The sequence below is a fragment of the Electrophorus electricus genome, chromosome 14 (assembly GCF_013358815.1).
Source record: "Electrophorus electricus isolate fEleEle1 chromosome 14, fEleEle1.pri, whole genome shotgun sequence".
In the NCBI taxonomy this organism is placed as follows: domain Eukaryota; kingdom Metazoa; phylum Chordata; class Actinopteri; order Gymnotiformes; family Gymnotidae; genus Electrophorus; species Electrophorus electricus.
In genome coordinates, this window is record NC_049548.1 from 11,279,216 (window position 1) to 11,307,000 (window position 27,785).

General features: G+C 36.7%; 1 protein-coding gene across 1 annotated transcript in view; it reads left to right on the top strand.

Annotated features, from left to right (window-relative positions):
* Positions 1–27,785, top strand: part of LOC113576346 (calcium-activated potassium channel subunit alpha-1-like) — an 87,052-nt gene that overhangs the window by 18,163 nt on the left and 41,104 nt on the right. The window contains exons 5-15 of the mRNA XM_035533370.1: positions 3,920–3,981; positions 8,713–8,806; positions 9,164–9,275; positions 10,817–10,892; positions 19,329–19,404; positions 19,643–19,813; positions 23,339–23,430; positions 24,387–24,497; positions 24,763–24,868; positions 25,387–25,469; positions 25,614–25,683. Coding sequence (XP_035389263.1) covers positions 3,920–3,981; positions 8,713–8,806; positions 9,164–9,275; positions 10,817–10,892; positions 19,329–19,404; positions 19,643–19,813; positions 23,339–23,430; positions 24,387–24,497; positions 24,763–24,868; positions 25,387–25,469; positions 25,614–25,683 — 1,053 coding nt within the window. The remainder of the gene's footprint in view (positions 1–3,919; positions 3,982–8,712; positions 8,807–9,163; positions 9,276–10,816; positions 10,893–19,328; positions 19,405–19,642; positions 19,814–23,338; positions 23,431–24,386; positions 24,498–24,762; positions 24,869–25,386; positions 25,470–25,613; positions 25,684–27,785) is intronic.

Below are 27,785 nucleotides of genomic sequence, written 5' to 3' on the forward strand. Positions count from 1 at the left end.
TTCTGCTTGTTCTCTGCATTGGTCTGTTTCAGGATTCAAAGCTTCTACTATATATGCTTCAACTGTATCACCCAGGTTTTTACAGAAGTTTCCCTTATATTGAACATCCATGAAGCAGATGTGCAGCATTTGTTCCACTCACTGTTTGTATCTCACTTCTACCAAGTCCTTTATCATTACTTGCTTCATCTGTCTGGTGTGTATGTGGTTTTATGATTGCAAAGTGGGGATTTCACTTTTGATGTGCTTCAGTACTGGTGTGAGTGAGGACAGTGTGACGGGGTTCATCTGAGGCCAGGGCATCGGTGAGGTCAGAGAGTGGTTGAATGAGCTTGTTGACATTTTCAACATAACTGTTTTTTGTCACAAGATAACATGTACTACTGTCACTAGCCAGTAATGCACAGACAGCCTGTTGCTTCTTCAGGAACATGGAGATCATCTGGTTCATCTGATCATCTCAACCTGGTTGATCTCCACCTTATTTTCATATCATGGATTATGACATGATCAGGTAGTTCCAAGTCTGCCTGTTTTTTAGGCCTCTTTGTAGAGCTGGATTGATTCTAAGGAAATTACAAAAATATTATAATAAACAGAATTATTAACTTGATAAAAAATAGCATGTAACATAGTTTTACATAATTAAATGATGTTAGTTTCCATGTTAGCACCATTGGTGGAGCAAGTGTTCACATCCGTTTTTTTTTTTTTTGCTGCACTATAAAAATAGTCTGTTACAATTAAAAGCCTTGTATTGAAAATGTTAAGCAAAATCTATATAAGTATTATTACAAAAATGTACATAAAGTAATAAAGTTGTCACAGAACACTCCACTTCCCAATTATCATGTGGTATGGCCCGCCACGTGCATGTGGAGTCATCTTTGTTGACTGTTTCATTAGGACTGTTAGTTTCGCATTTCCTGTTCTATGCTTCTCTGTCTTGGCTGATCTCTTCACCTGAATGTATCTCTGGATATTTTGACTCAACTCCCTCTCCGAGGCCTTTGGTGTATAATTAATGGATGTGAAAAATACTGATGAACTGATTTTCAGTTTTCCAACAATTGGAATGGGAAATCGATTAGCCACTGGGGCTTTCTACTCACGCTGTCCCACAGAGATAGAAGGGGAGAAAGAGACAAGTATAGAGAAAGAGAGTGAGTAAAATAAAGAGACAAATACTAGTATAGGCTGTCTGCCCATTGTTTGTTGCCACACCCCATTGTTAGCACACATCTGCACCTTGTTATTTGTTCGATCTATGTATATATATAAACCCTTGTGTTTTGTAACTCATTGGTCATTGTATTGTGTCACAGTCAATGGTTGTGATGCAAGTGTTTAAGTTCATGGTTGCCTGTGCAAACTGTTTGTCGACTTCTTGTGTTTTTGTATCACGGAGCACAGTTTGTTTTATGTGAGTTCCATAAGTTGTAGTGTTTCACTGTGTTTAAATAGAAGTCTGTCTTCATCGAGAGAGATCTGTGTGTCCAGCTCCTTGCTCTGCGGCACTTGGGCCATCACAAAAGTAAAGTGATCAATCCAGAAATATGTTCTATTTCTACTGTACCATTATAATTCATTAGATTATTTATCCTCTGTCGCAATAAAGACAACTGAAAACCGCACTACGGCAAGTTCAAAAAGCAAAAGTAAAACAAACATCCAGGTGGTAACACTCAAAGCGCTTGATGCAAAACATTTTGCGATATAAAACCATTCTTTAAGTCCTTCAGTCTTTTCCCACAATAGGTGCTACTGACTCTTTAATTTGTACATGGCCAACAGGAAAGGAGAGGGCTACTATAATTATTTATAAGATGGATGGGTTGTGTTCTGAACGCACTTTATGCATTGCTGTTATTTAAAGTCTACTATGTTCCCTGTTTTATACAAAATGTGTAATAGAGGAGTGTGGTGAAGTGTTTGGTACCTAACAGAGCCTGCCGATGTCTTGGAGCTTCATGAAAGCTGAGGCACAAGTTTACATCTTTAGACCGGTTTTGGCTGTGTACGCGCGTGCGTGTGTGTGTGTGTCTGTGTTAAAAATTGCCCATGGGCCTGCTTCCATGCCCTGCTACCCATTGTTACAAGGTCATGATCTCGTGGGGTAACATGTAACCAAAGAATCCTGCCTAGATACACCACATGCATGCATGCACATGTGTATACACAGACATACAATCTCTCTTGCTGTGTGCCTCTTACTCACTCACACACATGCAGCTTTTCTTAAGGAGTACTTTGGCTGTGTGTGTGTGTGTGTGTGCGCGCGCGGTCTGCGTCATCCATTATGCAGGCAGTGAGCTGCCTGGGTGAAGAGGCAGGGAGGCAGCCCTTTGTGTAATAAAGAAACAAGTTCAGACAGGCCAGGCCTGCAACTGCTCCTTACATAAATTATGTATTATGGTAAAAAGACCAGCTTGCAGTGGCTGTGGTATAAACTTTGTCTGATCTCTCTTGCCTGCACTGGTTGGATCTGCTTTGCCCTCCTACACTCCTTTATCTGATCTTTCCTATATTGCCTTATCTGATCTTTCTTTCTTGTTTGATCCATCCAGCACTGTGTGTGTGTGTGTCTGTATATTTATTTATCTCTCTCTCTCGCCAAAAAAAAAGGTCACCACCTGGATTTAACTAAGCAAATAGGTAAGAGCCTCCCATTAGATAATTACTGCATGGGTGATTATGTTTCAGCTGGCAACAAGTTATTTAACCCTAACTGATGCACTGAGTAGCTTCTCATTTCTTAAACAACCATGTAGAAAGACACATCCTGTGGTCGTGGAAAAGATGTTAATCTGTTTCAGAAGGGTCAAATTATTGGCATGCATCAAGCAGAGAAAACATCTAAGGAGATTGCTGAAACTACTAAAATCGAACTGTCCAACGCATTATTAAAAAGTGGAAGGACAGTGGGGAAACATCATCTTTGAGGAAGGAATGTTGTTTGGAAAAAAATCTTGAATGATCTTGATCGGCAATCACTTAAACGTGTAGTGAAATCAAATCGTAGAAAAACAACAGTAGAACTCAAGGATATGTTTAATAGTGAAAGTAATAATATTTCCACATGCACAATGCAAAGGGAACTCAAGGGATTGGGACTAAAAAGCTGTGTAGCCTTAAGAAAACCACTCGTCAGTGAGGCTAACCGGCAAAAACGGCTTAAATTTGCTAGGGAGCATAAAGATTGGACTCCGGAGCAATGGAAGAAGGTCATGTGGTCTGATGAGTCCAGATTTACCCTGTTCCAGAGTGATGGGTGCATCAGGGTAAGAAGAGAGGCAGCTGAAATGATGCACCCATCATGCCTAGTGCTTACCGTACAAGCCTGTGGGGGCAGTGCTATGATCAAAGGTTGCTGCAGTTGATCAGGTCTAGATTCAGCAACATTATGTGCACAAAGAATGAGGTCAGCTGACTACCTGAATATACTGAACGACCAGATTATTCCATCAATGGGTTTTTTCTTCCCTGATGGCATGGGCATATTCCAAGATGACAACGCTAGGTTTCATCGGGCTCAAATTGTGAAAGCGTGGTTCAGGGAGCATGAGACATCATTTTCACACATGGATTGGCAACCACAGAGTCTAGACCTGAACCCCATTGAGAATCTTTGGGATGTGCTGGAAAAGACTTGTGTAGTGGTCCAAATTTCCTATCATCAATATAAGATCTTGTGGAGAAATGAATGCAACTCTAGACAGAAATAAATGTGACATTGCAGAAGCTTGTGGAAACGATGCCACCGCAAATGTGTGCCGTAATCAAAGATAAAGGCGGTCCAGCAAAATATTAAATATTGCCTTGGCTAGGCAGTGTGTGTATGTGTGTGTGTGTATATATATGTATATATATATACGAGAGCGATATAAGTGTTTGAACTGCTCTGTTTGTTTTCCTGTAGGTGGTACTAGTGTTCATCCTCAGCATCGGAGGACTGATCATTTACTTCATCAACTCCTCAGAGTGAGTACATCTGTTAGTATGGCATAGTACTTGCAAGTGCCCTTGAGAATTATCTTTTTTCTCTTTTTTCTCATTCTCAGCAGTCCTGTAAAACATTCAGAATTTCTGTGCTCCTGTGCATACATTCCCAGACCTCTTAAAGGTGATCAACATAAATAAACATAACAATGCAGTGTGTGTGTGTGAGTGGGTGAGTGAGAGACAGTGAGCGAGAGAGAGATTAAGTACCATGTAAATACAACATTTTTTTTTCTTGCCCCATTTCAACACACACCTCTGTGACCTTTGCTGACATACATTATTAACAAATAAAGACGATGGTCTGTTATCTTAGAAAACCTTTACTCATCCAATTTTCATCTTGAACATGTATGTCTGCCATGGACCTCTCTAGGTAAAGATGACCCCAGCTCTTTTACTGGCCCTCACCAAAAAGTAAAAGTTCAAATACAAACCCACATTCGACATAAGAAAATATAAAAACTAAAGACATTTAGCATCCCCCTATTCCTGTTTAATGGCCTGCTCTGGGATCAGTATGAGCACCGTTTCCTTGACTTACTCCTACCACTGCTCTGCACATTACTGCACTCTCCCTGCAGGGACTCATCTTACTGCAGCTAATTTACAAGCTCTTAATAAGCTTAAAGTTTATGTGTTGGAGCAAAATCATTGTCCCCTGTGGGGAAAGAATGATTTCTGTTCTGTTCCACAGCAGAGAGATGTGAGAGGCCTCACGTAGAGGTCTGAGTGTAGTGCACACTGAACACGCATGCTATCTCTCTCTCTCTTCCTGGAATTACAGTTACCTGCTCTCCCTTCCATCTTTAGTCTGGACATAATGGCCTCAGAGTGGTGTAAGGTAAAGGGAAAACAGGCCACCAAAGTTCACCCAGGCCTGCTCTATGGATCTTGCTCCGAGCAGAGAGAGATGGGGTAGATAAGGGCATGATACTGACTCCACCTCTGTTGAACTGAGGATGAAAAACACAGGATGAGCAAAATATGTTGGTTGGGTGATTAAACTACATAATGTGTTATCGTGTGCAGTAGACGAAGTGTGCGGAAACACGATACAGAAAAGATGTCGCAGAAAACAGGGTCAAAGTCATTATTATTATTACTGTTAGTAATGATAATGCTAAAGAGGGCAAATTTAATAGCAGTGATTTCCAATGTTCAGTTCCCCATGACAGCAGAGCTCATCTATTTACTGAACTTCAGACAAATACAAATAATGCTGTCACAAGGTAGTTATGCTGGAATACATACAGAATTAGGATATAAAATTGGTCTAAACAGTGGTCTGTTTCATACATAGAATTCATACTTTAATGAACTAGCTCTCAGGATGAGGCAAAAAAGTGACCACTGTCAACATGTAATGTTTTTACAAGAGTAGGTAACTTTCATTAACATCATTGACAAGCACGTTACACAGACAAACCATGACATTTTCCTCCATTTCCTCCTCTCAGAACCACACTTCAGACGTAGTCCTCTTAGAAAGCTGAAAAAACTCTGAGCGCCGTCACTGCTTTCACTGACACAGCCATGATTTCACTGACACAGAACAAAAAAATGCTGTGCCTACACTTGTGTCTGTTGGACTGCTGCTGACTTAAGTTAATGCTGCATGTTTAATGTGAGTTTTTTAAACCACGGCAATAAACAATTATTTTAATTGTAATATACACTGCCTAGCCAAAAAAAAGGTCACTCTAATGTTTTGTTGGACCACCTTTAGCTTTGATTACAGCACACATTCACTGAGGATGAACACTAGTACCACCTACAGGAAAACAAACAGAGCAGTTCAAACACTTATATCGCTATCGTATATATATATATATATATATATACACACACACACACACACACACACACACACACTGTCTAGCCAAAAAAAGGTAATATTTAATATTTCGCTGGACCGCCTTTAGCTTTGATTACGGCACGTATTCGCAGTGGCATCGTTTCCATAAGCTTCTGCAATGTCACAACATTTATTTCTGTCCAGAGTTGCATTCATTTTCCCCCCAAGATCTTATATTGATGATGGGAAATTTGGACAACTGCGCAAAGTCTTCTTCAGCACATCCCAAAGATTCTCAATGGGATTCAGGTCTGGACACCGTGGTGGTCAAACCATGTGTGAAAATGATGTCTCATGCTCCCTGAACCACTCTTTCACAATTTGAACCCGATGAATCTTGGCATTGTCATCTTGGAATATACCCGTGCCATCAGGGAAGAAAAAATCCATTGATGGAATAACCTGGTCATTCAGTATATTCAGGTAGTCAGCTGAACTCATTCTTTGGGCACATGATGTTGCTGAACCTAGACCTGACCAATGGCAGTGAGGTTACCCTCACTGACAAGTGGTTTTCTTAAGGCTACACAGCTGTTTGGTCCCAATCTCTTGAGTTCCCTTCGCATTGTGCATGTGGAAATGCTCTTACTTTCACTATTAAACATATCCCTGAGTTCTACTGTTGTTTTTCTACGATTTGATTTCACTACACGTTTAAGTGATTGCCGATCACGATTATTCAAGATTTTTTTCTGACCACATTCCTTCCTCGAAGATGATGTTTCCCCACTATCCTTCCACTTTTTAATAATGCATTGGACAGTTCGATTTTACTAGTTTCAGCAATCTCCTTAGATGTTTTCTCTGCTTGATGCATTCCAATAATTTGATCCTTCTGAAACAGATTAACATCTTTTCCATGACCACAGAATGTGTCTTTCTACATGGTTGTTTAAGAAATGAGAAGCTACTCAGTGCATCAGTTAGGGTTAAATAACTTGTTTCCAGCTGAAACATAATCACCCATGCAGTAATTATCTAATGGGAGGCTCTTACCTATTTGCTTAGTTAAATCCAGGTGGTGCCCTTTTTTTTTGGCGAGAGAGAGAGATAAATAAATATACACACACACACACACACACACACACACACACACACACACACACACACACACATAGTGCTGGATGGATTTTTGGCCAGGCAGTGTAAATGGTAACACAAAGCATGGGGATTTTATGGAGAACTCGGTAACCATTTCAGAAGTGTGATAAAACCACCTGCATTTACTTTCGCATCATTAAAACTAGAAATGTAATTGAGTCAGAATACCTGATAATTAAACCTCCCTGATTGAACTGTGTGGTAATAGATCAGGCAGCCAGACTGTATCACTGGGTCTTTAATGTCACTGGGTGTTTTGCATCTTCCTTTCTGTAATGATTGACCTTAGCTGCTGAGGGGAGGACACCTGTCTTTGTTTACAACAGCCAGATCCACAGAGCCTGATCTTAATACACGTCAACTGCCACTCAAGTGCAGACAATGTGTTGCTGGCAAGGTTGAGATGCTGTCTGAAATGACTTTGGCCATACTCCTTAGCCCATGTTTATTTTTCATGAAGGTTGCCTTCTATGGCTGAAGCTCGCTTACAAAGTTTGTTATCATCACCAGTGTGTGCAGTAAGACAGGGTGTGCTCTCTATTCAAAGGAGACCTATCAATCCGAAACCAAGCACTGCACCAAATCTCTTGCTCTAGACACAAGTTATTATTTGAGTGCAATGGAATTCATTCACTTAACTATTTTGTATTTGTATTTCTAATATGTTCCACAGTTCCTTGGTAAACCCAACATATGTATTATATTTCTCTTGGCAAAGCAGGTAATATGATGGTTGTTACTGTCTGTGAATTTAAAATAATCTGCTTAAAGGTGCACTAAGCAATGTGTGTAGGATTCTACTGGTTTATTGCTGGTCAAATGATTAGTTTGTAAATGGGAGTAGCTTCCTGTCATTGTGGCACTTGTAGAAATTTAACCACTCTGAACCTTAACAAATAATTATTGTTTATTTTTATTGATATTTAATTTTCAGGTTTTTATGATTCATTTTACTAGAGTACTTAAGTGTATATTCATTTGACAACTCCGATCTACAAATTTTCTTTAGTACTTAATGATTTTTGTAGTGATTTGGGATGTCACCAATAAATTAGTCATGAAGAGTTTTGTCTTTGCTGTCTTGGTCAGATTGAAGATTTAAGTTGTTTGCCCTGCTGTTTTAGTGGCTGCCAGGGACCATGGAGGAGTATTACTCTTGTGACTATGCTCATAACTTTTTGATCCTTGACCTAATGTTTGCACATCCCTCTGACCATCCACCATCACTTTAACATCACTGACCTTAATACAAAAATTGTCCTTTTATCACTAATTAGCAACCTTCTCTGTAAACTGCTTTTTCAGGATTTAATATGATGAGGCTTTTAATAATTACTTTTCTCTTTTTTTTGCATATGTATGTTCATCTTATATGGCATTTCCTACTTTGTTGTTGATCTAATACATATGTGTTTTGGAATAAAAAAGGTGATGTTTGCCAATATACCATTTACGGTATTTGTTTTTCTTGTTTTTTTCATATAAGGATTAACCTTTAAAAAAATCTGTATATGAGTGCTTCTGAAATTATTGCCTTGTTAAAATGCATGCTTTCCCATTTTCCAAATAATGAATGGATTCTTTCTCTTTTCTAGTTTTCATAGTGTAATCTTCTATTTAAAGTATCATGTATTATGCCTCAGAGTTTAATAGGTATACAATATTCTTAGCTGGCGACAACAGAATATTGTTGGCTGGTATTTCTAATGAAATGTGAATATCTGCAGTTTGAATAATATGTTCCTGTTTCACAGTCCTATAGAATCCTGCCCAAACTTCAGCACTGACTACACCTTGCAGGTCGACATGGTGTTCAACATCTTCTTCCTGCTGTACTTCGGCCTGCGTGTAATGAGCCATCACATAAACATACAAAAGCTCAGTAAAAGATCATATGAGATTTGTATGAATTTATATGTTTATGTTTATATTTTGGACACAGTAATAGATGATTTACATGATTCTAGCCCCTTTTCAGTATTTTTCATTTATGCCCTTTCACATACAACTTTGTATTTGACACATATAGATTTTTAATATCAAGTATCGTGTTAGGTTAAGGAGCTGTTATAATTTTAGTAAGAAATATTCTTGCTAGTTCTATACCATGTTTATTTTTGTATATGGTACAATTATTCACATAGGGTGTGAGTGTGTATGTGTGTTTTGGCTGTGCAAACTCTCTCTCTGTGTCTTTCTGTTCAGTTCATCGCAGCTAATGATAAGCTAAAGTTCTGGCTGGAGGTGAATTCAATTGTGGACTTCTTTACTGTGCCACCAATATTTGTGTCTATGTACCTTAACAGGAGTTGGCTGGGTAAGTGCTGATCATGAGAATTCATGAGCTCAGAGCGTCCTAACGCTGGCCATAAAATTGCATTATACATAACTGTTCCTGTTTCAGCATTCTTGCTCTTAGTAGTTGAATATATGTGAATATGTAAGTGGTGTTCAATCAGACCTGGTCAGTCAGACCTGATGATAAAGCCACAGAATATGCCCACCTTTTCCCTCCATGGGCATCATCCAGTGCTGATGTCATCAGTGGCATCTGTGCTCTCTATTCAAGGGCTTATCAAACCAGAGTTTTGTCAGGACAGCTGAGTACAGGATATGACATATGCCATCTAAACCTTTTGATATGGACCTTGCTTGAGAAATTTCACAGCCCATCAAAAGTTTATTTTTTTTTACTTTAACTGGTTTGCTGAGGTAGTTTATTAAATGGTCCTTGTCTTTTGTTTTCCAGCTGGACCTGCAATATATGAAGCAGGGTTTGTTTGACCAGGAGGAAATTAGCCTACATTAGCTCTGGCAGTTTAGTTACTAGCTAATTCACATGCTTACTGCTCAATTAATCTGTGTGTCCCTTGGTTGCAGATATAATAGAAAACTTTATTGCTGTTCTTTAGAAGACAGATGTAGTGGAGATTTGGCTAGTGTTCGCCTCTTTGTCCTGTAAGTTAGTGTTCTGTGCACCTTTGATTTTTGTTTTAAAATCTAATATTGAAAAACAGGAAAATGGGTTAGTTCTCATTTTAGTTCTGTTAATGTCCATCAGGGTGAGTTCTGAGTGTGGGGCTGCTGAAGTTGATCTGTGAAGCCCTTGTTGATGGACTTCAACAAGCATCTTTACTTTTCATATCTTCTTTTCAATAAAAATACTTTCTTGTTATTGTTGCTCATTAGTATTTTGTAGAATTGTACTATTATTATTATTATTGTTATTATTATTGTTACCGACCCTTGCCAGAGCAAAGACTTCAGAATACATTTATCTGTTTCAAATGAATAGCGTGCAGTGTGGTTGGTGGAACAGGCTTTCTATGGTCCAGGTGCCTGAGACTGCAGCTCCTACAGAAACATATGTAATATCCTGTTTGGGTGCATTAGGGTGTAGAAATTCCTAATTGCTGTTGTTTTTAATTGTGCATTAGTTTTAGTAGTTTAAGAAGTAGCCCTACTGGTAGTTTACATCATTGGGTACTAACCCATTTGACAGGCCACTTCCTCTTGTTTTTGTTTAATCCAAATTTCATTCCTCTGGATTCTTCTCTCTCAGTCTTCCAATATAAATAAATCTCTGTATTGTCAGTGCTGCAACATTCATATTCCATCTTCTCTTATAGATATATTATTTCTGTTTGGTGAATGATTTAATTAAAGTTTTTTTTCATCTATGAAAGCAGAATGAACAGCATTGTTTACTGATTGTTTAGGGATTTAAACTTGTGCACCGAGTTTGTCAGATATATCTGGAATAAGCATCTACATATACACAGTAAACTGATAGTGCTTTGTTACATGATGGCTGAGTTTGTTCTTCCTGTGTTTTCTTTTTTTTGCCTTTTTATGCAGGAATGCGTTTTTTAAGGGCATTAAGATTGATACAGATCTCGGAAATCTTACAGTTTTTAAATGTTGTAAAAACTAGGTAAGGGGGTGTTTTGCTTTTCTCTGCATGTTCTAGATTAATAAGTCTTAAGTGCCCGTTTCTCATAGTATCTCAACATGACTCACTATTTGTATTAGTTAAAACTGTAAATTTATCTCTAGCAAGCGGTTACAGAGCATGTTGTAAGGTTATTGATCAACTAATTTTTTATTTTTTTTTTACTAGAAATGCCTTTACAGTTGTGGGATCAGTATTTATTTCATTCTAAATATGTAATAAACTTGAAGTTTTGCTAAGGACAGTTAGAGTATTTCATGAAACAAAGAAGCAGATGACCTTGTGTTCAGTCAGTTTTGTGTGAACACATTTGTTGTGATGACAAGTTCAAAATTTTTATTCTGTTTGATACATTTGAAATCAAATTATAATGGAACATAATCGCAATTTTTCTGGCACTTCATGTCAGGATCACAAGTTAGAAATAATACAGTTGTTGCAAAATTACTAGTTTTAATTTCACATTCATTGCATGAGTCTTAAGATCTACATGATTCTTTTTTGCTTGTTTTCATTTTTTCTCTATTTTTGCAGTTATTGTAATACTTCTGTAATTGTGCTGTTACATAAGTAGCAACTACATAATTTCCTCTAATTTCTTCAGTCTTATAGATCTGTTATTATGCTTTGTAGGTGTTTGGCACTATGTGGGCCAGGAACATACACAGAAAAATAAAGCGAATTATTATTTAATCAAGATGAATAGAGAACACTTGATATTTAAATGTAGATTTTATATATACATATTTAAATATATTTTATACAGATGCGGCTATAAAAACTTTCATGAACCTCTTCCTGTCACTCCCAGTGCTGATTTCTTTTCAGTAAATGCACATGCCCGAGGATGTAATTTCTTAAAGGGAACACATATTTGAGGGGCAGCTAAATTACAAGCAACATTCTTACATTAACATTTACATTTATCGCATTTGGCAGATGTTCTTATCAGAGCAAATTACAAAGTTCTTGTAAGTCTTGTAAGTTCTTGTCCCAACAACCTTTCAAAGCAAAGTTGGACCCATGAAAAGTACTAATTCAGTTACACTGGAATAGTGCCACTGTGAACTGTATATGGGAACAGTTATCTTATGTTAAATTTGATTTGATTATAGACAACTTTGCCATTTGGTAACTGTAAATGAACACATTGCTTTTATATTGTATTGTTGAACAGAGCACATTAATTTCTTTAATAAAATATGCTTTAATGAAGAAAGTGACAATTATTAGAAGTTCTGTTGTAGGCATATGTTGCTTTTAAAAATTGTTTGCTTGAGTCAGTTGAAAGCATTCATACAGTCAAGATGCCACCTCCTCTGTCTCATGTAAAGCCAGGAAGAACCCTTTCATGGTGATTTATTTTCAATAATAATTTGATTACAAATACATCAAACAGAATAAGAATTTGGTGCTTGCCATCACAATGTGTTGAAACAAAACTGACTGAACACTAGGTCATCTATATCTTTGTTTCAGTATACATACAAAATACAATAAAATGCACTTTTCACTGACTTCAAATGTTACTGTATAGCTTAATGTTTGATGTCTTGATGGTTTGCTTCAGTTTTGCACTGATGTTTTGAGGCTAATGTAGCTATCAAGTAATGAGAGCTTATGTATATGATTTAATATCATTCAAACTAATTATCATATTCTTATCTTTCTGACACTGTCTCAAACCTCAAAATCTGTATATGTATTGAAATGCACAATTGCTGAAAATACAAGCTTCAGACGGCTGCTAACTGCTTTTGCGGAGCCTAGTCTTGAAAATGAATGCATTTTCCATTAATGTAAACCATGCTTTCATTATGTTAGTAACCCTACACATTAGTTTAAAATATGTGCAGTAGAAGTGAAGACTTGTAACAAAATGATTAACTTCAAAATGACAAACTCCTTTACCAACAACCTCAAGTGGATGGTTTGGCCATAGTACGTTTATTTTGTTTTTTTTAAATATATTTTGATAATGCAGTTTTTTGCAATTATTATAAGTATATACATTTAATTTATTATATTTGTCTAATTAAGTGTTCCATAAATTGATGTATCAGTATTTATGGGCACACAGGTATACTATAATATTATAGTGGAATTAAACTAAAGAAAAGTAAAACATTAATTGTAATTATTTGTATTCTCATGGAGAAATACAACATTTCCAACAACATTCAATCAAGTGTATAGAAAAGATTTTTTTTTTTAAATTGCCATGAATGCTTACCAAATGTTTTTTGAGGTTTAGCTCTGGAATATTCTTTAATATCCCTAATATATTGCAATTATCAGAAAAAAATCCCAAATTCTTCATCCTGGTCATTAATACATTTAGAACATATGTTCATAGTTTTTGTAGACCCCCCACAACCAATATAAATGAAATAAATTATTAATATATATGAAGAAGATTCCAAGGACTAACTGCACTAAAGAGTGAGACAGTAGACGCAATGTGTCAAAATGTGATTGATCTATTGAGGGGGTGGGTGGGGCCATCAAAGGTCAACCCCACCCCCTCACCTCTCTTTCCCATTGGTTGATTCCAAACCTTTTAACAAAATTGATGATTATAACAGGAGTCCTCACTCCTCCCCTTTGTTAGATTCTACATTGTCTGACAAAATTGTATTAATAAACAATAGGTTTTAATTACTTTAAAGATCAAAGCTAACCCTGCCTTTTTTCCCAACCAACCAGACCCGAGCATTCGAACAAGGGGTCTTCATCCCTGCCATTTTCTCTCACTGACCAGTCCTGTGCTGGTATTTGAACTCCTCCGAAAGATCCAGGCCCTTGCACCCAATCATTTAAGTCTCAGTTGCTTCTAACGGGCCTGTGGGAAGGCCCAATCTGGCATAATCAAATGAACATCTTGATGGCATCAAATATACTTGAAATCCAATACATCTGCTTCTGGTATAAGATAACTTCAGATTTTGTCATAGAAAATTCAATTACCATCAAAGCAACTCCATGACATTTAAAAAAATCTATAGAATGTTAGTAAAGTTCTTTATTTTCTTGCTCACCTCTTTGTACAAAAACATGTGATCGTTTCCTTCATAACCTAACACAAAATATGCAAGCCTTTAAGTACCACAACTTGCACATTACTCACATAGCATTGTACTGAATAGACAGCTACACCCTTCCCTTTTAGATTCTGTGGTTGCTGTTGGGCCATAAAGAGTTATCTTTTTTGAGTGAAGATTGTTCACACATACTGAGTACAAAGGTGTTAGGGGGAAAGGGGGAGGGCTATGTCGGCATGATTGGCAACTGTTCCAACAAATAGAGGACTCGCAGACAAAAAACGTAGAGGCCTTACTTGCCATATTTGGATATCCATTGTGTGAATTAGAGCCATGTGCACAGCAAAACATTGCTTGCGCATTCTAATAAGATAAAGTGTTGCATATGCGTGTTACACTGTTTGGCAAAAATGATATCAGTCATGGATATTGTTTTTGTGAATACTTAGATTGTCAATACTTTTGGACATCATGGAAAGGAAGAGGCTTATTTTAGCTGAAGTTTATGTGGAGTTGTTTGGGTGCAGTTATGAGTTATGGAATCTGAGAAAGGGTTCAGTGGCCTCTAGCATGAACTATCTAAAATGTTGGTATCTCAAATCACTTGATGTTTCCATTCACTACTGGAAAATTTGTAATCCTGCTACAAATTGTAAGAATAAATGAGAAGGCATAATATTTCTTTACAGAACAACAGCATTTGCAGTATTACAGTATTTTCCCCAGCATAACCTTTTAGCCTAATAGCAATGAAGCTAACAGCAATGAAGCTAATATTGTTTAGCCTTTAACAACGAAGCTACAATGAAGCTAATATCTACTTTTAGTAAGTTGTTGAAAATTGTTCTGATGTTATAGCAACAACAACAAAAAACACCTGTGATTGATGTGTTCATTTAGGTTTTTGGACACTTTGGTGATGTCTAGGACTCCTGATTAATTTCTTTACAATTTCAGATAGCTAGTGCTAAAGTGAACAAGTACAAATTGTTCAAAAATGATCTTAAAACCAGAGGTGCACATAGGGTTTAAATATATTGAATTTTTTTTGGCCATAAATCAGTCTTTTACCATACATTAGACATATTTTGGAACAGTATACGCTGTAGGAAAGCATTCAACATATTGTCACACAGCCAACCTTCGCTAACCACATACCGGACCACAACTTCCATGCATCGATTCACAATATCTTCATCATTGGACTATTGAATGCAACTGTTGCTACCTGTAGTTTTGTCTGCCTGTCCTTTGTGCCTTTCTGGTTTTGACCTGGACTGCCTTTGTATTGGTACTACAGATGTCAGTGGGATTTCTTGTTTTGTATTCTATGGTTCTGACCCTCTTTCTTTTTCTCTCTATGACTATGGATTACCCTGCTAAGAATAAAGAGGCTTCAAAGGTCCGCAAGGGACTGTATTGTTCTGTCATGTCACACATAGATGTTTCTTCATGATGGCAATTTGTCTACAAAATAAAATAAGAGTTATTAGATAAGTCAATCAAGTAAAATAAAAATTTATTTATATAGCGCTTTTTACAACAGATGTCACAAAGCAGCTTTACAAATGTTCAAGTCCAAACCCCAGTCAGCAAGCCAAGGGTGACAGTGGTAAGGAAAAAACTCCCTATAGTTGGAGGAAGAAACCTTGACAGGAACCAAGACTCAAGGGGGGGGGGGGGGGGGGGGGGCAGCTTCCTCTGGCCAACAATGGTCACCACAATAATAAAATGAAAAAAATAAGCAATTGATGTCTAGTACAATTTTCTAGAAGTCCTAGTCTTATCTTGATAGTGTGCATGTATAAGTAAATTACATAACTTAAAATGTATAAGAAATTACCTTGGTTGATGATAGTTATCACAGATTAAATAAATTCCTCAAAGTTGGAGCCTGAGAAAATATAAGGATCTGTAGCCTGTTTGTCCAGTGAGCAGAAAGAACACAGTGACAATATCCCTTCTACATAAAACACTTGCTGTTATGTAAACCAGCTGACATTCTATTGGTTCGGCCTATTTAAAGTAAAATACATTAATCTACTTTGAAATTATAGGTTTCTCAAGTGTTAGTTGATTACAATTTGCCTTGTTCTGTAATAGAAGATATAAACATTTATTTAATAACTAATCGAAAGTACTGCTAGATGGCTTAGTTAGGAAGAAATCAAATCAACACTGCTGCTCATGATCAATAGATTGGGTAAGATACTAAGAAATAAATTAACACCACTCTTCCTGACCATCTTCATTACTTTTCTGAAGAACCCCCCCCCAATTAATTTTGTACTTTGATGAGAAAAGAGACCTTGTAAATTTGTTGTTCAGCAAATATCATTTTAGTTAGCTAGCAAAGAGAGTAGGTATAGACAGATAATTAGCAAAATCAGAAATAGACTTAATGTACAGACATAACACACTGAATACAGACACATAATTATAGTTGCATCACTATGACAAAATGGTCAACACTAAACTGACAGCAACTTTTGCTTGTTCATCAGAATAGCTTCAGACTGTTAGCCAGCTTCTGTACTCACAATCATAGCTAGCTAAATACAAAATCGACTTTTCATGAAAGATCATGAAGAACAAATACATCAACTTGTAATGGCACCTAAATACAGACTATCTATTGATAGATTTATCACTGTATTTTATCTATTGATAATAGACTATCTACTGATAAAATACAGATAGTAAGAATAAAGAGCCTATAACTGGTTAGATACAGAGCTTAGATTATAGGTTAAGATAATCAGTCTCCCACCGTGTGATTTGTATATTCATCTGTCACTCAGGTCTTATTCATATTGCCATGTGTAATTGATTAATTTCTGTGTCAATCTGTGTGACCCATCACCCTTCACATTGGAAACATTTCTTTCCTCATTCAATTGACATCTATCTAGCCAGCTAGCTAAAATATTGTGCAACAAGTGTACAGCTGCTGAAGTTGCAGCAATTTTGGAAAGTAGTGATGAAGGTAACAGATTTAGAGTCTGAGACGTTTGATTCCTTTGAAGAAGAATCCAAAAATAAAAGAGATTGATGGATAATTGAATGTTAGTTTACAAATATCACTACAATAATGAACTTAGATAGCTAGCAAGCGTATTTTGGGTGCATTGCTAAATGCTACTTCTGTGCAAAAGTTGTGAAATTGATTGCCAATACACATTTTGTTTGACAAAATTGACTATATTAGGAAAAGATTACTTTGTTAAAGTTTTTTTGTGTGAAAGTATGCTAGTATAGTGTGTGTGTGTGTGTGTGTGTGTGTGTGTGTGTGTGTGTGTTTGTTTGTGTATGTATATACTTACATACTATACATACTACAAACTAGACACTTGACAAGACATTCATTCACATCCAGGCCTCCCCCCCCCATAATTTAGGTTCCATTTGAGCTCATCTAGTTGTCAATCATGGTACATGAAGTGTGTGCAAGAGTTTGTTTTCCTAAAACATCACAACAATGTTTGACAACTTACTAAAATACAATATTAGCTTCATTGTTAATGGTTTAATTGATAAAAGGCCATAAGATAGTAGCTTCATTGCTGTTAGCTTAATTGGTAAAAGGCTAAAATGCTAATAGGCTAAAGGCTGAAAAATACTGTAATACTCTAAATGCTGTAATACTGTGCACATATAGTATACATTCTTATATGCACAAACATTCATTTAATATTACAAAATGTTCATTTTGTAAACATTTTTACCTTGTTACAATCACAAAAGCTCAAATGCTTCCTCTTGTGGGTCATGCTAGAAGCCACTGAACTGTCACTATCAGCTTCTAGCTCATAACTGCACCTAAACAACTCCACAAACTTTAGGTAAAATAAGCCACTTCTTTTCATGATGTCCAAAAGTATTGATGATCAAATTATTCAATAAAAACAATATCCATGACTGCATCAGTTTCACCAAGCAGCGCCACATGTATACATCTTACCTAGCTGAAGCGCACAAGCAATGTATTTTTGAGCACACTGCCCTCCATCATTGGGTGAGCATACAAGACAAATGTGGTGTATATGTTTTCATCTAAGGAAGCTTCATTTTTTAAACAGCTGCCGATCATTTGGGGTGTGTCTAGTAAACAGTTGTGACGTAATTTTATAGTCCCCCCCACTTCCCCCTTAACACCTTGGTACTCATAGGTTTGAATGAGTATCACTCAAAAGAAAATGGCCCAACAGCAACCACGGAATCTAAGAGAGGAGGGTTTTAGCTTTCTAAACAGGAATATTGCTGCATGACTAATATGCATTTTGTGGTAACTAAAGGCTTGTATATTTTGTGTTAGTTTATGAAGGAAATAAATGCATGTTTTTGTACAGAGATGTGAGTTAGCAAATAAATTTACTAAGATTCTATATATTATTTAAGCATGTCATGCAGTTGCTTTGATGGTGTTTCAGTTTTCTACGACAAAATCTGAAGTTATTTTATATCAGAAGCATTTTAAAGGCCATTTAAAAAGGACAGACCTGAACACTGTGAAAATAAACAAAATAAGCATGGTGTATTCAGCGTGCGATTTTGGTCAATTGTTGCATGTAGCTGAAAATCAGTAAGCAGGTACTTATATTAGTTCTAAGAAATTTTACATGAATGGATGGACTGTATTTTAAGAATATCGGAGGGTTAATATTGTGTGAATATTAATTCTTTTTTTTTCAGAATTTGTAGAATTCCAAAGGGGAAGGGTGCGGGAAGTGTGTGTGTGTATATCTTTCAGAAAGAATCTACTGGAGGGATGATGACCCCATGATAGAATGCTCTGGTTGGTTGGGAGAAAAGGGTGAAATAGGTAGCTTTGAACTTTAGTCATTAAAACTTGTTATTAATACAGCTTTTGCAGCAGGTATAATATTTAACAAAGGGGAGGGGTGGGACTCTTCACTAATCAGTACTTGGTTGGGGGGTAGTCAATTCAATTGACACATTGTTTCTATCTCTTTTGCAGTGTATTGTAAAAGATGTAGAGATCAAATTATATAGAGTCAAAATGTTTTTTTCAGTGCTTGTACAGCTGACTAAGGACCACTGACACATTACTCTGGATACCTTGTGTACTTCACTGAATGAAGTGTAATATTTATGTTTATTAAGCCTGGTAAAAGCCCTCAAAACCGCTTGACATAGCTGTGTTGAATTAAATGGAGTTGTTCATCTAACTTTATAAGCATTTAGGAATGTACCTGTCCCTCTGCATAAAATACAATCCACAATTAATGTCCATGGAGACCTTACATGCCAAAACACAAAACATGCTGTAAACACATCTCTCAGCCTTCTCTCTGTGAGATGAGACATGGATTTTTATGGAGAATTCACTGATCTAGCTGAATTTTGCTTTCTGCAGGGATTCCATAAAGTTGGTGAACTTGTGCTCAATCTTCATAAGCACATGGCTAACAGGGGCAGGCTTTATACACTTGGTAAGTTTATAATCCCAACATGTTAGTAAAGTGAAAATAGTGCAGCTAGTAAGTTTTTGCCAGTTATTCAAATTTTACATATTGTCCCACTGAGAAGCTCAAGTTTACACTGTTTTCACATGTATATGGTGTAAAATTGGCCAAGTATTTTTCTTGTACTATGAAACAAACATGTAACTGTAGGTGAAATGAAAATAACTTAGTGTTTCAAATAATGTTCAAAGTGTTTATGTTCCAGGTGGAAAACTCGGGGGATCCTTGGAAAAACTTCGAAAATTCCCAGTCACTTAGCTATGGGGAATGTCTGTATCTGCTCATGGTAACCATGTCCATGGTGGGATATGGCGATATTTATGCTAAAACGGACCTTGGACGCATATTCATGGTGTTTTTCATCCTCGGTGGTTTGGTAAAACAACAAATCCCATAATTCTTTTGTCTTCCTTGCTTTCAAGTATTATGGTCACAGTAATCAGATCCTCATGATTGAACACTGTTGATTGAACACTGTTGCTGGATGCAGAATTTACTTCATGTGATTCCAGCACCAATCCAAACTCACCCTGGCCAGTGCATCCCTCTGAGAGTTGCTTCCTGTGCTTTTTGCTTTGTGTGTTATGGTTTTCAGTAACAGCTCCTCCAAAACAATATTTAATATTTCATGTACCATCAGATTATTATGCTTATTTTTTGTATATGCTAATTGGAACTGTCAATTTATAGATTTGCTTTTTACTTCAAACTCAGATATACAGTTATGTAGGTATACACACCTAGTTTTTCTTTGCAAAACTCCAACAAGCTTTATCAAAGGTTGATGCATGATATGGTCCTGATTGTCATGGTGTGCACACCACAGCATGTTCAAAACCAGAAAATTTAAATAGATTGTTTACTTTTGTCTTAAAATGTTTATTTGTGAAATTGTTTTTTTTTGGTATGATTTGCTAAATCTTTAGAACTATAATTAACCATCTCTCCTTATAACTGGCCCAATCCCATTTCCTTTTTTTTAACCCCTACCCCATGTTTTTGAGTGTCAACTTGCCCATTTGAACAAGGGTTACAAGGGTTAGTGGATGAACTCCTACCCTACAAAATGGCACAACCCTTCAAGAACACTGAAGTTGTAATCGATGGCTTTTATGTAAACACACTGGACAGGTTTTTGACAGACATTTTCAATATGCTGTCCTAAGTCACTGATGGACTTCATTTATTTTGGACATACAGTGCATCCAGAAAGTATTCACAATGCTTCACTTTTTCCACATTTTGTTATGTTACAGCCTTATCCAAAATTGATTAAATTAATTTTCCCCCCTCAAAATTCTACACGCAATACCCCATAATTACAAAGTGAAAAAAAAAGTTTGTTTGGAATTTTTGCAAATTTATTAAAAATACCCCCCCCCCAAAAAAAACAAACAAACAAAAAAACAACAACAAAAAAAACCCACACCACATGAACATAAGTATTCACAGCCTTTGCTCAATACTTTGTTGAAGCACCCTTGGCAACAATTACAGGCTTAAGTATTTTTGAGTATGATACTACAAGCTTGGCACACCTATTTTTGGGCAGTTTCCCCCCTTCTTTGCAGAACCTCTCAAGCTCCATCAGGTTGGATGGGGAGCGTCAGGGCACAGCCATTTTCAGACCTCTGCAGAGATGTTCAATCAGGTTCAAGTCTGGGCTCTGGCTGGGCAACTCAAGAACATTCACAGAGTTGTCCCGAAGCCACTCCTTTGTTATCCTAGCTGTGTGCTTTGGGTCGTTGTCCTGTTGGAAGATGAACATTCGCCCCATTCTGAGGTCCAGAGCGCTCTGGAGCAGGTTTTCTTCAAGGATGTCTCTGTACATTGCTGTGTTCATCTTTCCCTTAACCCTGACTGGTTTCCCAGTTACTGCTGACGAAAAACCCCATAGCATGATGCTGCCGCTACCATGGTTCACTGTAGGGATGGTATTGACAGGCTGATGAGCAGTGCCTGGTTTCTTCCAGATGTGACTCTTGGCATTCAGGCCAAAGAGTTCAATCTTTGTTTCATCAGACCAGAAAATTTTGTTTCTCATAGTCTGAGAGTCCTTCAGGTGCCTTTTGGTAAACTCCAAGCGAGCTGTCTTGTGCCTTTTACTGAGGAGTGGTTTCCATCTGGCAACTCTACCATACAGGCCTAATTAGTGGAGTGCTGCAGAAATGGTTGTCCTTCTGGAAGGTTTTTCTTTTTCCACAGAGAAATGCTGAAGCTCTGTCAGAGTGACCCTTGGGTCCTTGATCACCTCCCTGATTTCTAGGCCCTTCTACCCCAATCAGTCAGATTGGCCAGGCAGCCAGCTCTAGGAAGAGTCCTGATGGTTCCAAACTTCTTCCATTTATGGATGATGGAGGCCACTGTGCTCATTGGGACCTTCAATGCTGCAGAAATTTTTATGTACCCTTCCCCCAATCTGTGCCTCGATAAAATTCTGTCTTTTGAGATCTACAGACAATTCCTTGGACTTCATGTCTTGGTTTGTGCTCTGACATGTACTGTCAACTATGGGACCTTATATAGACAGGTGTGTGCCTTTCCAAATCATGTCCAATCAACTGGATTTACCACAGGTGGACTCCAATCAAGTCAAAACAACTGATGGATGATCAGTGGAAACAGGATGCACCAGAGCTCAATTTTGAGTTTCATGGCAAAGGCTGTGAATACTTATGTACATGTGGTTTTTTGGGTTTTTTATTTTTAATAAATTTGCAAAAATTCCAAACAAACTTTTTTCACTCTGTCATTATGGGGTATTGTGTGTAGAATTTTGAGGGAAAAAAATGGATTTAATAAATTTTGGAATAAGGCTGAAACATAACAAAATGTGGAAAAAGTGAAGCACTGTGAATACTTCCCGGATGCACTGTATAAGCCTTCAACAAGGCAAAATCTGACATGAAAATATGTCAAAATGTAGGATTGTCATGCAAAAATCAGCAACCACAGATCAGTTAATGTTAGCTAGCTACTGAGATATCAGAATAGCCTACTAATGTTTTATGTTTGTTATGAAGAAAAGAACCATAATCTATTGAAACCATAAAACTAATATAGCCGTTTTAACATTTTTAATATATTGTCAATTACAGTTGATAAGGTTAATTGATAAAAAGAGAAAGAAAACTGTTTAAGTAACCTATAGGGATGACCATCCATTCATCACAAATTAACTTTGTGATGAAAGCATGACTAAATAATCAGAAGAAAAAGGGAAAACCATTGTGAAAAAGGCAGAGGGATAAGTAAACTGCCAAGTTGCCACTATTGGGCCCCTGAGCAAGGCCCTTAACCCTCAATTGCTCAAGTTGTACTCAGTTATAATTGTAAGTCGCTTTGGATAAAAGTGTCAGCTAAATGCTGTAAATGTAAATGTAATTATAGAACTGAGGTAGTTAGAAAAAGTTAACTGATCTAATGTGATGTGTAAACAATAAAGTTACTATTGTTACCAACTGGTAACGTAAAAAGGGAAATGCTGATTCTTACAACTCACTGGCACTCAACCATGTAGAACCATCCGGGGGGTATAGAGGGAGAATGCCCATGTTCCATTAAAGCCGTCTAGATGGCACAGAGAGAGAGAGCGTCCATCTTCCTTCGCGCTGCCAGGGTGTCACACTAAGAGAGAATGTCAGTCTTTCACCAAATAGGAGAGATGTGTGAGACTGAGAGAGATACAAAAATAGAAATATAATAAAATAGAATAGACAAATGGAAATATAAGATTTAAGTCTATTTTACTTTATACATTCTCCTGTTTTATAAATAACCTCTGTGCCTGCTTCTTTTAGTGCAGTAAATGGGAGAAAGTAAGTATTGTGTGTGGCTGTTCTTCCCTGCTACAAAACCCCACCTGCATACCTCTGTGTCTCTCTGTGTCTTGTGCATGTAGGCCATGTTTGCTCGCTACGTGCCAGAAATCGCTGCTATCCTCCTAAATCGGCAGAAATATGGAGGGACTTATAACATGACCCCAGGCAGAAAGTAAGTCATTCTAACTGGACAAAATATTTCTAGTACACTGACACAAGAAACATCTATATCTCTTTGGCAAAGGTTGATTCTGAGATGCTGGATAGGGAATTTCTTTTCAAAAGAAGAAGACAGCCTCCTCCTTCTGAACTCAGACATCCCACTTTGGCTTTTGGGAGCAGCATCACTCTGTGTTTGAGGATCTTGGTGAAATGAAACAAGTCATTCCACTGCTTATTGTGTATTGTGTAAGCCACCATAAATTGCAAAGTTGGATTTTATATGAAACTTGAGCTCTTTTTATCTTTGGCTATTAGTGCTATAAAATATATCTGCTTTAAACTGTTTTTATTTGTTTTTGTAATTTTGTATTGATAAAATTATGTTGTATGCTGTATAAGATACAACCAGGTTTACAATTAGTGGCACTCTTGATAGAGATGAAAAAGGATATGGGAGAAATTCAGGACAGAATACAATGCAAATACACTTTTCAATTAATAGAGTTATTGTAAATATAGGAGGAGGAATATGGTGATGGAAACCTGCATAAACATGTAGCATTCAGTTGCATGGTTGTTTAAGCAATAATAAGTAATAAGTAATAATGATATATATTAGTTAGTAGTGATATGGTTCATTCATTAATTTTTGTCAAACTAATTGTTAATTAAAGCCAGTAATTTTTGCTGTGTTTAAAACTGCAGAATGTATTCAATTTTTCAGTTTTTTGTATATATAAAATGACTGTGATATGACGGCATATAATTTTATTTAAATATGTGTGTGTGTGTGTGTGTGTGTGTGTGTGTGTGTGTGTGTATATATATATATATATATATATATATATATATATATATATAAAATTTATTTACTTTTTTTAAAAAGCAGGATGGTGCTGTTGACAACAATTTTTCACGACTGTTCACATGACATGAATCTCACATGACATGAATTTTGTCTCGCAGACATATTGTTGTGTGTGGTAATATAAATCTGGAAAGTGTTTCCAACTTCCTGAAAGACTTCCTTCATGAGGACAGGGATGATGTTAATGTAGAAATTGTTTTTCTCCATCAGTAAGTACTGATTACACATTCTATTGCAGGATAAGAGCTGTTGCATTTGGTATAAATTGTAAGAGTTGTAAATACTAACCATTTGCACATAAAACCACAGTAAACACAATTTAAATTCTGAAACATAACACTTTAGAGATTTGTTTTTGATACGTTACTACGGAGGTTAGAAGAAAGTAACTAGTCTTTGTCAATGTTGCTTTGACTGTGATTAGATCCCCTTTGTGTCCCTATTCACAGTACTCTGTTGTTTTGTGTGTTACAGTATTGAACCTAATCTTGAGCTGGAAGCTTTACTCAAACGCCACTTCACTCAAGTGGTATTCTTCCAGGGTTCCGTTCTAAATCCCTACGATCTCACTCGAGTCAAGGTACAGATGTCTGCTTCTTACAGAGTAGATTTTACTCTTGTTCATGTGTTATACATTGGGAATATTTAAATATTCAACAGAAACCTTTGATTTATTGCATTTTTAAGGTTTATTTTTCCAAGCAAAATCCTATAACCTGAAGTTTCTAAAAGAAAGACACTTGGCAAATATATTTTCTCCCAATTCATTGTCTCAGTTCTTAGTCCATTAGTATGTCTCTGTCTGACAATACGGCCAGTCTGTGCCTCCTCCCATGTTTATAAAGCCAACAAATGTTCCCTTAGCTCATCACTTACTGTAGATTTCTTTAAGGCTGTTTTGTGATTAGGGCAGATGTCTTTGCTCTTTCACAACCATTTAGACACATAACAGGCTAAGGGAAAGAACAAATCATTCAGCTCTTGCCATAAGAACACCCACAGTTATGAGTATTGGCCATAGCATGTGGCGCAGATGGGATGAAACACTAAACGCTGCTTGACAAAACCTTCATGTCTCTTTGTTGTGTACTGTTGTAGATTGAACTAGCAGATGCCTGTTTCATTATAGCTAATAAATACTCTTCAGACCCTGATGCAGAGGATGCGTGCAATATCATGAGGTAAGAGATGCTTACCAATTTTAAATAATGTAGATTTGAGTTGTTATTTGGGTGTCTTATATGTCTGTTAGCAGAATGAAATAAACAGATGCCGGCCAGCTTCTTGTGACTTTTATTAGTGACTTTCCATGTGTATTGCTCTAGAGTGATATCCATTAAGAACTACAATTCAAACATACGTATCATCACCCAGATGCTACAGTATCACAATAAGGTGAGGATGTCACATTACAAGTCTGTTGGATTATCCCAAGACTATCTTATCTTAAAACATGGTTTCAGACAGCACTGAACACTGACATATTGATAGATATAATGGTGTTGAAGGTTTAGTTATGTGGGTATACATCATTTCACGATAAAGGGTTAAATTGGTCTCTACATTATCCAAATTTCTAGATTTGTCTAGAAAACACATCTAGTGTATAACTTTCTGATTAACCTCCTACTTTAACCACGCCCTTTAGCTGACCTGCGGTTGGGCGCAATCAGGCATAATCAAATAAATCACTTGGTATCACTTGATAAATCACTAAAATGTTCTTAAAATACAGACCGTGTATCCACAAAACTTTTTTTAGGACTAATATAAGTACCAGCTTACAGATATTCAGCCATCTATGTGCAATTGTTCGCCAGAAATCCCACACACCGAATACACCATTTTTTAAAAACAGGCTTCCAGTATAGATCACTTCAGATTTTGTCATAGAAAAATCAATTACCACCAAAGCAACTGTGTGACATGTTTAAATAGTATATAGAATGTTAGAGTTCTTTATTTGCTTGCTCATGTCTTTATACAAAAACACACATTCCTTTCCTTCGTAACCTAACACAAAATATGCAAGCCTTTAGTTACCACAAAATGCACATTACTCACATAGCAGTGTTCCTGAATATACAGCTAACACCCTCCTATTTTAGATTCAGTGGCTGCTGTTGGGCCATAAACAGCTATTTTCTTTTAATGACGCACGTTCACACCTATGAGTACCAAGGTGTTAGGAGGGAAGGGGAAGTTGGGGGAGCTATCAAATTACTTCACAAGTGTTTTCGAGATGCAATTGGTGTGATTGGCTGTTGTTTCCAAGGATGCTTAGACGAAAACATAGACATCTCAATTGCCTTATATGGTTACCCACTGTATGAGCTAAAGCCATGCACCCAGCAAAACATCGCTTGAGCGTTTTAATCAGACGCTGTAGTGCATGCCTGTGACACTGTTTAGCTAAACTGATGCAGTCATATATATATATATATATATATATATATATATATATATATATATATATATATATATATATATATATATATATATAGTTTTTAGTGAATAATTTGATTACCAATACTTTTGGACATTTTATTTTAGCTGAAGTTTATAATGGAGATGTTTTGGTGCAATTATGAACTGGAAGCTGTGAGACGGTTCAATGGGTTCTAGCATGGAATATGATGTTTGTATAGCCAATCAGTGGATGTTTCCATTCACTGTTGTAAAATTTTCAATCCTCCTACAAATTGTAAGTATAAATGAAAAAGCATTTGGAGAGATTTTTGGGCACTTTGGAGACACCTAGTGGAAAATACTATGTAGCTCCTAATTAATTTCATGTATATGCTCAGAATTGTTCACTTTGTTTGACAAGACCCTGGTGAATCGGGAAATGTAGAGCATGACTGAAAATGAATCTCCAGCATCCGAATACACATTATAAACCCCCAAAATAAAATGCAATTTTTTTTTACATTTTCTTCTGAATAGATGAGCTCAAGTGGAACTTAAATGACGGAAAAACAATCCTGGGTGTGAATGAATGGTTTGGCCCAAGTGTCTACTTCAATTTGCATCCTAAATGATCATTGTACTATGTATACAATTTCAGATAAATAGTGTTAAAGTGAAAAAATACAAATAATTCAAAAGTGATCTTAAAACTGGAGGTGCACTTAGGTTACAGCTAGAGCCTATAGCTAATCTGTTTGCAAGGCATAGTTTGTTTTAGTTGTTTTTAATTACCTTCTATGCTCTGGACTGTGGTTGGCTGGGTGTTTTAGGTAGCAAGCTAATCTCAACCCATCAATGACCTTTTCGTGTATAAAACTGCTATGGTCAGAAACTGACTAGTGATGAGTGGGATAGAGGATGGCTGACAAATTTTGCATGGCAACAGTCTGTAACTGGAGACCAGTACCCGTAAAATATGAAGTGATAGTAAATTGATAATAGGTTTAAGGTAAATTAATGTTTACCTTAACTAGGTTTTCTGACTAAGTTTCAGTTTTACAAAAAACTGTAGTTAACATATTTTATGA